Here is a 13549-nt window from a genome sequence, read left to right as displayed (position 1 = left end):
TCTTCCAAATTTGCAAGTTAAAAACCATTCCCAAAAGCATTTCAACTTTATTAATTTTTTAAAATATCACTTATTTTAATGATAAAATCACATAAAAAAACGACCCATGATAAATAAAAAAGAATTATCTATTTTTAAGCACGCTAAAACAATGGAGTTTGATTATTGGGGAAAAGAAGAACAACGATAATTCACTTTATTTTATCACAGAAAATCAAAATACCCATTGACCTAAAGAGGAAGAAAAGTAGACAAATGGGTGGCCGGTGCGCAACGTATGTTCATGTCCGAGTGTTGGAACGAAAAGGAGGGGAAAAGGAGAAGGCTACAAATCCCCAAGCGACAGCTGACCCAAAAAAAGAAGGAACAAAAGTACCAATAATATTTTATCAACCATCACATTTTTAATTTTTATTTTCTTTCTTTTTTACCTCTCAATAAATAAATAAATATATACACGCTTACACGGAGTGAATGAATAAATAGTTTTTGAATAAAAAGACGGCGGGACCCACATAGCATTAGCACAGGAATATAGGATGATACGAATACATTAAGGGGAGAACTTGAGAAGTGCAGTGCAGTTACCCTCTCCGCATCAATTCCTATCCTTTCAACCATACCATATATTCATTTTCATTCATCTAACCGCTGTCTTATAAGTTGTGTTGTATGTCTCAAAGGACACAATCGCCGGTGCTCGCCGCCCGGAGAATTAAGCCGCCGCATCCGTTCCCGTCGCCCCGTCGAAGAACAAAGAACAAGTCAAAGCCTATAAAGATCTTGCAGCGCTGCTCATCCGCGCCGCTGCTCTCATGCCGTGATAACGGTGACAATGGCGGTAACGTTGACGGGCATTATTGGAGGAGTAGAGGCAGACTCTTCCGCCCTCAAACGTTTTCGGATGCATTTCTGTCTTCCCCTTCTCCGTTTTCCTCTCCGCGGATTCACAGTAATCAGGTTAATTACTAATTAGACTCAGCTTTACTAACCGGTTTCTATTACGGAGATTTAATTTTTATAAACTCTTTCGTTGCTTCTTCGTCACATTAATTTTTCTAAAATCAAATCAGGATCGAATAGCCTGAATGGTTTCTTTCATTTTGGGAAATGGAAATTAGAGATAGCGTAAACCTCAAAACAAGGTTACGTAAAAACTAAACCGACTCTATTTCTTGATGCCGTCTCGAACTGGACAGATTCCGCAAGTTTTTGCCAAAGTTAGTACTGTTTTGGTGAGGTCAAATTTGGAACAGAGTCAAAGTTGAGTGAGAGTATATATGATTTATTTTTTTAAAAATTGTGTCCCAAACCTGTGATTGGTTGTGCTTTAAGTCCACGCAAGAATTGCTGTTAAAAAATAACTTGGGAGGTTCCTGAAAATTTATTTTTTTCTGAATAATAAATCATTCTTTTTAAAACTAATTGAATTCATTCTATTAAAATAATTTTATATATTACATGAAAGTACAAATTAACTTCCTTTCAATATTAGGATGTTTGATTACTTTACGACAAGCATGGGAAGTTTTTCAACCATCCAGATTACCTAACAGAAGTTGAAGAATCAATGCTTATGCATTTTTTTAATATAAAACAATCAATATAATAAAAATGTTATTTAAATTAGTTTATGTATATATCTTAAAATATTTAATTGTTTAGAATTAATTTCATCGAAAGAAATTTTTCTTAATTTTAAAATAACTGAGCAAGAAGTCATGAAGATTTAAATAGTAGGTGTAGTGAAGTAACATGCGCGCATGACTTGCAAATAATGACTTGATCAACCCCCAGTAACAATAACAATTAATTACATCGATTACTTTGTATCCAGAGAGTTGTATAACTGATCAGAAAAGACGTATTCCTCTTGGTGGTGTTTTTTGTATTAAAGGGGTACGACAAGGAAGATAAGGTGGTGGTTAATGTGACGGTTGAAGGAAGTCCAGGACCAGTCCGAACCATGGTTAAACTGGGGTCCAGTGTGGAGGAGACAATAAAGCGTGTGGTCGATAAATATAGAGAAGAAGGGAGGAGCCCCAAGATCGATGTTAATATGGCATCTTCATTCCAATTGCATCACTCCTATTTCAGTCTCCAAAGTAAGCGAAAATTTGATAACCAACATTTCTATATCAAACTCCTTCTTTCCCCCCTAAAATATCACAAAACGCATAACTGTACACTCATAATGTAGTTAATATTACTTAAAAGGTTTTAACATGTTAACTTTGCGATTAAAGTTTTAAACTTCTTAATGTTTGTAGAAATGTGAAAAGTGTAGCTATGACAAAGTTGACCAATATGGCAACCCTACCTTTATTATATATATGAAGAGGTTTTTTCCCCTAATTTTGTTAGATGGTATTTATTTGGCTAACGCTTTTTGCTTGCAAGGTTTGGATAAATCAGAAGTGATTGCGGATGTCGGTAGCAGAAGTTTTTATCTGCGGAGAAGTGGGGAGGCATCTACTTTGAATTCATTTCATTCGGAAAGTGCTCCCCAATTAGTCACGCATGGTTCTGTTCCTACCATTGCAACTCCTCCATTCTTGATCCCGTCTTTCATTGCCCGTAAGATTAGCAAAATTGTGAGAAGAGCTCGCAGGCTTTGGAAGATCGTGGTTTGTTCGCCTTGAGAGACAACCGAAATACTGTAGTATTTTGGGCTACTTCACCTCATGACACAAAAGGCAACCATTTTTAACCTGCTGTTGCTTTTCAACCTTTCATTTCCACCCTCTGTATTCGATCTACATATATTTATTTGTTCAAATTGCATATCCAATGATTGACCATTGGCTTTGTAAATATTTCAGTATTTTGCTTGCAATATGATAATGATATCAAATCGATTGGTTTAGTAACTCAGCGGATGTGCACCCTTAATTTTTTGAACACCAACTTTGAGTCAAGAGTCTAAAACAGACTAATGCTTTGTCTCGACGAGAGGGGAAAAAAATATTGAAGAAAAAAGCTTGTTTTCATTTTCTGAAAGAGTTTTCTCTTTTTAAAAATTAAAAATAGATGTATTTTTAATTTTTAAAAAGAGAAAACACTTCTAAAAATTGAAAACAAACATTACTTCCAAATTTTAGATTTTTCTCACCTGACTTTTTAAATTTTTTCTTCTTCTACTTCACCAAACATAGAGTAAGTATTACACGCACAAAAAATAAAATAAAAAACTACAGCTGCATGCCTCTTTGTATTTTATTAAACACAGCATTGCCCATTTTCTTGTATAAATTCAATTATTGAATTTTATCTATATATGCACATTTTTAATATATTAAATTGGGCAAGACTGTGACTTTTTTTATGCGTTTTGTCAACATTAAGTTTTAGGATTGAGTTTAAGTATTCATAAATAAAAAAAATTATAAAAAAAGTACATAATTATTGTATTAGAATCATAAAAGTATAATAAATATTTTTCTTTTTAATAAAATTTTACTATTACTAACACGTCATTTGGTGTTTATATTTTTAAATCTTTTATTTTTGTTTATTGGAGCGTTTAGAGTAGTGTTTAAATTTTATTTTTCTTTTCAAAGTGTGTTGCTTTAACTTTGAAACACTAGATTTGGTAGAGTATATTCTTTTTTTTTATATTCTCTTTTTTTATGAGTTGAGGCTTGTGAATACACATGGATGTGCCAAATTGGAGCTTTTTTTTTTTTTAAGGATTTTAGTGCTTTTTTAGCTCACACAAATTGCTACAACTTAAAAATTTTTGGTTATGCAACAATTTGTGTTTTTTTTTTTTTGTGATTGGAATTCACTTTGTGTTTTTTCATATTGCAATTTCTATGTTTTGGGTTAGGATTTTTCATGTTTTGTTGAACAAAAAAAAGAATTGATGATGTGATACTAAGAATGGTATATGAAGAGTAACAATCTGTGTGTTAACAAACAGTAACTTAGGCAACAATGTCTAGTAGGTTAGAGAATGAAAGGATGAGGGGGATGAGGGAGATGTGAGAGGAGAGGCAAGGGGAGAAGGCTGCGGTAGGGGAAGAAAGGGCTAGTGGATTTGGGGAGAGTTGAAGGAAAACAAGAGGAGGAGGAGGAGGGAGAAGAGAAGTTGCAGAAAGGAATTTGAAGGAAGGGAAATTTGAGGTGGCAATAAGGGAAAATCGAAGTTGGAAGAAGGGAAAACAAGGCTGATGGATTTGGAGAAAAAAGGTGGAGGAGCTACAATAATAAAAAAAAAAAGAGGAGTTGCAATAGCGGGAGAAAGAAAAAGGAGCAGGAGAAAAGAGGAGAGAAGAAGGAGAAGTGAAGAATCAATACCTCTTAAATAATTTTTATTATTTTTAAATAATTTTTTAAATAAAAAATTTAAGTTAGATTAAATAAATGACATTAGGTCATTTCATCACCACTTAAGGCATCTTTGTTAGGCCATATAATAAAGTTAACAAAAAAGATTAACATGAAAAAAAAACTTTAAAAACTAAATTAAATAAAAAAATTAAAGAATTAAAATAAATTTTACTCTAAAGTTAAGGTACGAAAAGATTAATTTTACTTAAATTAAATTATTAATAAAAATTTTATAATAATATATTAATAAAATAGTATATTATATTATTAATATAAGTTTAAAATATTTGTCTCAAAAAAATCTATATTTTATTAAATAAAGAATGCCTAAAAAAGACAATTCTTACGACTAATGTTTTTTATTCTAATATGGATTTTGGTAGTAAAGGTAAATTAAAAAATAATTTTAAAGTGTATGTAGCTAAAATTTAAGATGGAAAAATAAATTTAATATAAAATAACTAAAGTTAAGATTTGAGAGTTTAAAATATTAATATAGAAGAAAATGTTAACATAAATATAAATTTATTTTAATGTGAAAAATTAAATATAATAAAGATTTTACATTTTAAAAATAATATAAATTAAATATTAAATAACAAATACTAGTAAAATTTTGCTATTTTTTGTGGATTTTTTACAGTAATTTGCTATGGATTTTTTAAAATTTTTAAAAATGTGATTATTTCTTGCGGATATAGATTTACATGTTTATGTATAGAATTATTTGCAATAAATTCTTACAGAAAAATCTTAAGAAATGTTTAAATTTTTGCAATTTTTTTTTAAATTTGAATCCGAAGTAAGTTTCTCAGATTTTTCACAGTTTTGAAATTATTTGTAAGAAATTTTTAAAAATTATTTTATTTTTTGTCCAAATTTAAATCTTTAATAAATTTTTGGGATTTTTTACATATTTGTGTATAAAATTATTTGCAATAATTTTTGCAGGAAAATATTTATAAAATATTTTATTTTTTTATATTTTTTTCAAGCTTAAATCTGTAATAAGTTTTTTAATTTTTCTACGAATTTGTTTATAAAATTATTAGCAAGAAATTTTTGTAAAAAAATCCGCAAAAGTTTATATTGATATTGTTATTCACAGAAAAATCGGCAAGTACTTCATGCAAATTTTGCTGCAATATTCAGGATTTATCTTACAATTGTGTTACCAGTGGTTTTTTTTTGCTTGTAGACAACAAAATCATATTTATTTAAACTTGGTATTTAAATATATGTTAATTTACTTGATGTTTATTTTATTTTACTTAATTTCAAAATATCACAAATTAAAATTGTCAAAGTTAAAAATAGTATTGAAAAGATAATTGGAGTTCAAAATCATTTTAACAGTTCGATTTGAATCAAATATAATTGAAAAATTAAATTTTTTAGTTTATATAAAATTGAAATTAGTTAAATTTATTATATAAAATTAAAATTAATTGTATAAAATAATTTATTCGATCCTCTTTAACTTGAATTGTTTAAAAACAATTAAAGCAGTATTTTTTTAAAATCATTCAAATGATTATTTAATTTTTTATAACTTAATCTCTTCTAAAAAAGAAAATAAAATTATAAATAAACTCACAACAGAAAATTCGTGTCTATTTTTCTTGTTATCTTCCATTCATGTACCAGCTCACACACAAAAATTAATCATCATAATGTCACACACTTGAAAAGAGCCTACACGTGAAGGAATTGATTCGAGGATCAATGCAAATGAGTCTCTGTTCCTCATTAAAGTCGTCATCAAAATTGAGCTATTAGCGTGTCGTCTCAATTTCAAAGTAACGGCATCAGCATTTAATTAGTGTGGGCCAAACAAGGTACAATCCCGGTAATTAACTGTTCTTATTTTTAAAAGTTAAAAGGAACACATAATGAAAAATATATTTTAATACGGTATTTAATAATTAGAAATATAGTATTTTTTTATATTTATTAAAATATGGTCTTTCCAAACATGTCAATATCAATTTATAGAAGAATAGGACTATGTTAGCATGTTTAGATTGGAATTTCAAGAGCTTAAAACAACAGTTGCAGGTTAAGCATAGTCAAAGGTTTCAGCTGCTCAGACTTTACTTAAAAAATGTTAATAACGATTTTTACTTAGGTTAAAGAATCTCTGCCACGTTGTTATGCTGTCATAATAAGTCTCTACATGCAAATGAAGCATAGAACAAGAAAAGGTAAGAATTCTAAAATAGTCAATGGTGATTTTGCTTTATGATCTATAAACCTAGTGTTAAATGCCAAAAAAGATAGGAAAATTTGGAGAAGAAGGCGCAAGAGACAATAGGTTAACAATATATATATATATATATATATATATATATATATATATATATATATAAAATATTTTAATACTTAGAAGATTATTTTTTAGAAATAATAATTAGAGATTCAACTATTAATTAAGAAAAAATATATAAGAAAAAATTTAAAATTTAAATTATAGTTTAAATTTCATTAAACAAAAAATAATATACTAATATATAATAGTTTAGTAAATATTTTTAATAATAGTTTAAATTCTGAAATTATTATTTTATAATTTATGTTATAATATATACATTCTTATATCTTTTTTCTAATATTTGAAACATTGACTATAATTGACTAGATACTTTTGTTTCAAAAATTGTTATTTACGTTTTTTCAAAAGCTTAGGGCACCTAAAACTCCAATATGAGCACGTTGTTATAATCCTATTTCTCTATAAATCGCCATTAACATTTTTTGGATAACTATATTATGATAAATATGTAAAAAAATTATCATATTTTTAATTATTAAACATGATATTAAAATAATTTTCTCACACATTATTTTTTTATTTTTTTTTACAAATTCAAATACGTGATTGAATTATTTACAAAAATTTATTTGACTTTTGTTTTCCTCATTTATTTTTATTTTATAATAGAAATACTCTTCTCTGACGACAGTGGGTGACTCCATCAATAAAGGAAGTAAGATTTTAACAAATATACGGGGAGATTTCAAAGAACCTAACATATTTTCTTGAAAGAAAAAAAAAATCTCCATGCAATATTTTATGCAAGTTTACTTGTAAAAAAATTTGTAGAAAAATTACTTGTAATTTTACGTGTGAATTTATCTGCAAATCTTATTTACCAAGTAGATATTACCGAGAATTTAGTTGAAAGAATTACTGGCAGATTTTTTTATTAAAAAAATTATAGGTGTATTTTAAAGTTATTATTAATTAAAAAATATTTTAATTTTAATTAAATCATTTGTAGGAGACATAAAATAAAATTAACGTTATGAGATGATTATATTACACTATTTGAAGAAATAATAAAAGATAATGTATCTACATATTCTACCATTAAGTTGCACAAAATCATAAAAGATAATGTATCTACAGATTCTACCATTAAGTTGCACAAAATCATAAAAGATAATGTACCTAAGGATCCCACCATTATATTGCAATATTCACAATCTAATGTTGTGAAAGAATTTCAAGGTAATTGTATTATTCTGTATTTAACATATTTTATTTAAATTAATTATATATATACAATTCATATTTAAATATAAAAAATATAAATGTATGTATTATAAGTAATATTTCTATTTTCACATCAAGATCAACAAAGATTTATGTTAATATTGACATATCACAGACTACTCATTTTATAGATTTATTTAGGTAATAAAATTATTTAAAATTTTCCTATTACAATAATTATTCATTATTCTTTACTTTTTCTCTTAACCAAATTTTTAATTATTCAGTATCACTTTATTGTAAGAATTTTAATAATGTGCATGTTGATGACAATGTTAATAATACAAGACAGGTTCTTCCTAAGTTAAAAAATTTTAAAAACATATATGAAATTTTGATTTTGGCAAAATCAAAAAGTGATATGATAAATATTATTTCTCTTATACTTTGTTCTTCTTATTTTATTTTTTAAATTAATTTTCAAAATAACGTAATTAGTTATATTGTAACTGTGAATGATATATTACTTAAAAATAGTTGATATTATATTTTTTGCCCCCATTTGCAAGAAGAAAGTTTCTTTAGCAGTCACAAATTTTAAATGTGAACGATGTTATAAAAATGTTGAGTATTCAATGACAAGGTAATTGAATTATAACACTATGTATTTTAATTTTTAAATTTTAATATTAAAATAAATTGAATTATATATTATTACCTTAATTTATATACATTACATGTTTCGTCTTAAGCTTGATGTTAAAGATTCTATTGATTTAACTATATTTATTTTATTTGATAAAGTTGTTGAACAATTAGCACAAGTAAAGTTAAAAGACCTTGTTACAACATTTGAAATTGTACGCAAATGTTTTAAGATCTAAATTTCTAAAAAATTTATTCAAATGATTGATTATATAAATAAAATATATTAAAATAAATAACTATTTTTATGTGATAATTTTTTTAAGATAATGATAAAGGGTTGAAGTTGTCTCCACAACTTTCAAATATTATACGCACTTCACATAGTTTTAAAATAAAAATAGTACTTATTTTAAAAATCGTAGAAGACAAAGCTTCACAGCAAATAAAATTTTGAAATGGTAGTGAAAATAATATAGAAGATTATATTGGAGTTTTATTATTTCCATTTATAATGTTTATAATATATGATGAATAAATTTTTTTCATTGTTTAATATTTACAGATTGAGAAGAAAAAAAGTTTAGACAATATAAATATAAAAATAAAAGAAAATAACTCAACAATAGGTTCTTCACATATATCTCAAAATGTGAGAACACTAAATCTACAAAAGAGAAAAGGAAATTAATGTATAATTTATAAATTTATAATATATTGTTGAAATTTCTTAATTAATACAGTAATATATATTTGATATTTTATTTTAGGTTGCAACTAAATGAAAACAAAATAAACAATACTAAACGAAAAATAACAATGAAAGATTTAGAAGATCTATCAATTGTATTACATTATTATATAAATACTTTTTAAATTTTATAGAATTTAAAAAGTAAAATTTTACCAAACATTTTCGTATGTTATAAAAATTTTATTATCTTATTATATATATCTCTCTTACTTTATTATTATATATATTATGTATTTACTTTATTTTTATCACAATATTTATTTATATTTTATATATAATTCATAAATTTTATATTATATCGAATATAAAGATTAATTTTTGTATTCAATAAAATTATTATTCTCTTTTAGTTTTTATTTAAATTTTAATTAAAATTTTTAAATATATAAAATATATTTATCATATTTTTTTATGTAATTATATTAGATATTATTTAATATAATAAAATTTTATTATTATACATTTTTATATTTCAACTATAGTTTTTTGTTTATTTTAAAATAAAATAATTTAATAAAAATATAAATAAATTTGTGTAACACACAAATATATTTCTTAATTTATAATTAAATTATTATTATTAAGATTTATAATTATTAAAATTATATATAAATTAATTTTAACTGTTATATTTATTTTTTTATATAATTTATTTTTAAAAATAATTAAATTTTTATTTAATATTTTTTTATTTTCTGTCACATTAAGAATAATTTTTTTATATTTAAATTATAAATATTTAAAAACTAAATTAAATAATAAAAATGTAAATATATTTATGCAAATCTATACAATGCAAGAGTATATTTATTAGTTTAGGGTTTAGGAGACATTAACCACAAAAGTTACTTAAAAAAAACATAAATTCAAATTTGAATTCAGATGGTCGAAGATACCGTGAGCAGACGAGCAGTCATGCCAGTATCCTACAGCCATTTTGAGGTAATTTCAAATAATTTTTTTTAATTTATATTATAATAAATGATTAATTATAATTATTAAATTTCCATAATTTATTTGAAATAGGTTGAAAAAAATTTAGAATTTTGTCTTGTAGAGTTTAGTTATCTTCAAAGAAAAGTTAGTAATATTTATTAATGCATTTATTACCAAATTTATATTAATTAATTCATTTATTAATGAAGCTTTAGTTTATTCATTATATATATAATAAAAAAAAATAAAAATAATAAAAACATTTATACTTCTTTAAATTAATTCATTAATAAATACTACTAATTTAATATTTTTAATATATTTATTATTAAATTTGTATCAATCAATACAAAATAATTATCAAAACTATATATTAATTTCTACAACAACTACGTAACACTAAAATGCAAATTAATCATACTAAATAATGATAAAATAATAATAAATTACACAAATAATAAAAATAATTATTTAAATTTTTAGTAATATTTTTTTTACGAAACTCACTTAAATGGCTCGGTGTTTTCTTTTACTACGAACAGTTTAAATACAAATTTTTTTTTTAAAAATAATAAGTTCGCCTCATGAAACTTGCTAGAATTTAGGTACATGTCATTATATTATTCCAAAGTTTTTTTTTTTAAAAAAAATAACTTTATTAATTTATTTTTAAAATATATTAAAAAATAAATAAGGTCCGATTTTCCTCATTGAAGATTGAACCTTAAAGAGCAATGTGAATCTGACTCTCCAGGACTTTGTTGGGATCTGGATGCTAAAACAAAAATATAAATGCTCATATGCACAGAGCAAACTTACTCCATCTTCTTTCACCTCCCCAAACATCCTTATCTCAATGCAAGACTCAATTCCGGTTCCGCCAACCATCTCCGGCCACGTGGTGGCTGTCCCACACCCAGGTAGAGGCCACATCAACCCCATGATGAACCTCTGCAAGCTGCTGCTTTCCAAGAACACCAACATCCTCATAACCTTTGTGGTCACCGAGGAATGGCTCGGCCTCATCGGTTCCGACTCTAAACCCGACAACTTCAGATTTGCCTCAATCTCCAACGTTATTCCCTCTGAACATGATCGAGCCAACGACTACGTCACCTTCTTTGAAGCCGTTATGACCAACATGGAAGCTCCTTTTGACCACCTACTTCACCGCCTTGATCCGCCACCAACAATTGTAATCCACGACACTTACCTCTTCTGGGGGGTTTGCGTTGCCAACCGAAGAAACATTCCTGTGGCGTCGTTTTTCCCGTGCTCAAATACTACCATCTTCTGGAGCAAAACGGTTACTACCCAGTAAAAGTGTTAGGTCAGTTACCTTTTTAGGTTTTTTTTTTTCAATGAAAGAAGTAATTATAAAATTATAAAAATACAAGAAAATTTTAAAAATTACTATTTAGATATTTTTAAATATTTTATTATTATTTTAAAATTTATTATTGACAATTTTGATACTTTATATTTTTTAGTTTTTTTATTTTTAAATTTTTATACTCACAATACGGCAATTTTTACACTTTATATTTTTATAATTTTTTATGTTGGAATACATTGTTTTTAAATATTATATATTAAAAATAATTTATCTTTTTTTTTTCACAAATGTAGGTTCAGTTACTTGTTTGTTTATTAGTGTGTATTATGAATTAAAATTATATTTTAATAAATTGCAATAAAATTAATCATTTTTATTAACATAAAAGTTTATTCTTAATTAATTAACTTTTTTTTTTCTTTTCTCTACCACACCCATGGAAAGGAATTTTAAGGTAAAAGAAATTTTAAGCTTAACCTACTTTTTTAATATCTTAAAATTTATTAAAATTTATTAAAATACAAGATAAAAATATTAAATTAAAAATAAAAAAGTAAAATTTTTATAATTTTTTCATTTTAATAAATTTTTATAATTTTTAATAATTTTAATGAATAATTAAAAATGTGTGAGAAAGAATAATAATATATTTTCTTAAGCAGCGCTGTTTGATAGCTTCACTAGGCAATCTTTTACGGAAATTAAACCTGAACATCTAGTAATAATGAACAATGTTTACATTAGAATGTTAATTGTGATATTTGAAAAAAGTTATTTAAATTTCAAATATTTACAACAGAAGAAGGTGAGAAACGCGTGGATTATATTCCGAGGAACTCGTCAATTCGTCTTGCAGATTTTCCACTTATAGATGAAAGCTGGGGCACCCGTAAACTGTTGCAATTGGTCCTAAATATTGTACCATGGGTGCAGAAAACGCAATACCTATTACTCCCTACCATATGTGAGCTTGAACCTCGAGCCATTGATGCTATGAAACAAGAGTTATCGATACCCATTTACACTATTGGTCCTCTCATACCTTGTTTTGGTGATGGTCACGCTGGTTCTGTCGACAACAAACATTCTGATCATGGTTACTTCCAATGGCTTGATAATCAACCCTATGGCTCTGTGTTATACGTCTCACAAGGGAGTTTTCTTTCGGTTTCCAATGCACAAATTGATGAGATCGCAGCTGGTTTGCGCGAGAGTGGTGTTCGGTTTTTGTGGATAGCGCGTGGGGAGACTCCAAGGTTGAAAGAGTTGTGTGGGGATAAGGGACTAGTTTGGCCATGGTGTGACCAACTGAGGGTGTTACAGCATCCTGCTATAGGAGGGTTTTGGTCTCACTGTGGGTGGAATTCCACCAGAGAAGGTGTTTTTTGTGGTGTTCCTTTTCTTGCATTTCCAATATTTATGGACCAACCTCTAGATTGTAAATTGATAGTGGAAGATTGGAAGGTGGGGTGGAGGGTGAAGACACAAGTTGAAGTTAAACAAGACACTTCGATTAGAAAACATGAAATTTCGTGGATTTAGACAGTGATGAAGGGAGCGATATGAGGAAAAGAGCCAGGGAGCTTCAGCTGCTATGTCAGCGTGCAATTGCAAGTGGTGGATCAACAGATTCTGATATCAGTGCTTTTCTTCGCCATATAGGTGCCAAGCCAGAGTGAGACTATTGGTTTTGTTGAACAATCCTCTAATTTCTTTTCATAGTCTCCAACTAGAGTGCTGGATCCATTATCTAAAATTAAGATCATAAAAGCCTAGAATTTATATTTATCATGTCTTGTATGGTTTTGCACCATAAATATGATTAGATAGCGGATTTGTAATATCATTCTAAGTTTCTTACCGTGCAGACCATGAATGTCCATTAAATCATAAATATGGTGTTGGGATAGCTTGCCTAGGATAGTCTTGATGTATTATGCCAACTTTCTGCCTTCCCCTGAAGACTATTTTCACACAGTGATCTGCAATGCTGAGGAGTTTCCTAACACTACAGTGAACCATGAATTAGGGGAAGGGAAGGGGGTGTGAT

The 13549-nt window shown here is 26.7% G+C and overlaps 1 protein-coding gene and 1 pseudogene across 1 annotated transcript; both read left to right on the top strand.

Annotated features, from left to right (window-relative positions):
* The first annotated feature begins 543 nt into the window (after nt 1-543).
* On the top strand, nt 544-2778 carry LOC113869820 (uncharacterized protein At4g22758). Its single transcript, XM_027506312.1, has 3 exons — nt 544-960; nt 1898-2105; nt 2401-2778. Exons 1-3 carry the CDS (start codon nt 673-675, stop codon nt 2640-2642), a joined length of 738 nt encoding a protein of 245 aa, XP_027362113.1. The 5' UTR covers nt 544-672; the 3' UTR covers nt 2643-2778.
* An 8241-nt stretch (nt 2779-11019) lies between these two features.
* On the top strand, nt 11020-13178 carry LOC113870208 (annotated as a pseudogene).
* The last annotated feature ends 371 nt before the right edge of the window (nt 13179-13549 follow it).

The sequence above is a fragment of the Abrus precatorius genome, unplaced genomic scaffold (assembly GCF_003935025.1).
Source record: "Abrus precatorius isolate BTA unplaced genomic scaffold, Abrus_2018 Scaffold6, whole genome shotgun sequence".
Lineage (NCBI taxonomy): Eukaryota > Viridiplantae > Streptophyta > Magnoliopsida > Fabales > Fabaceae > Abrus > Abrus precatorius.
Note: the sequence above shows the minus strand (reverse complement) of the source record. Positions and strands in the feature narration are given on the sequence as shown.

What these genes read in the sequence shown, in the direction of transcription:
- LOC113869820 (XM_027506312.1), top strand. Translation starts at nt 673, where the DNA reads ATGTCTCAAAGGACACAATCGCCGGTGCTCGCCGCCCGGAGAATTAAG. An exon ending in CGCGGATTCACAGTAATCAG is followed by an intron (nt 961 to 1,897) that starts GTTAATTACTAA and finishes TTTGTATTAAAG; the next exon opens with GGGTACGACAAGGAAGATAA. An exon ending in CTCCTATTTCAGTCTCCAAA is followed by an intron (nt 2,106 to 2,400) that starts GTAAGCGAAAAT and finishes TTTGCTTGCAAG; the next exon opens with GTTTGGATAAATCAGAAGTG.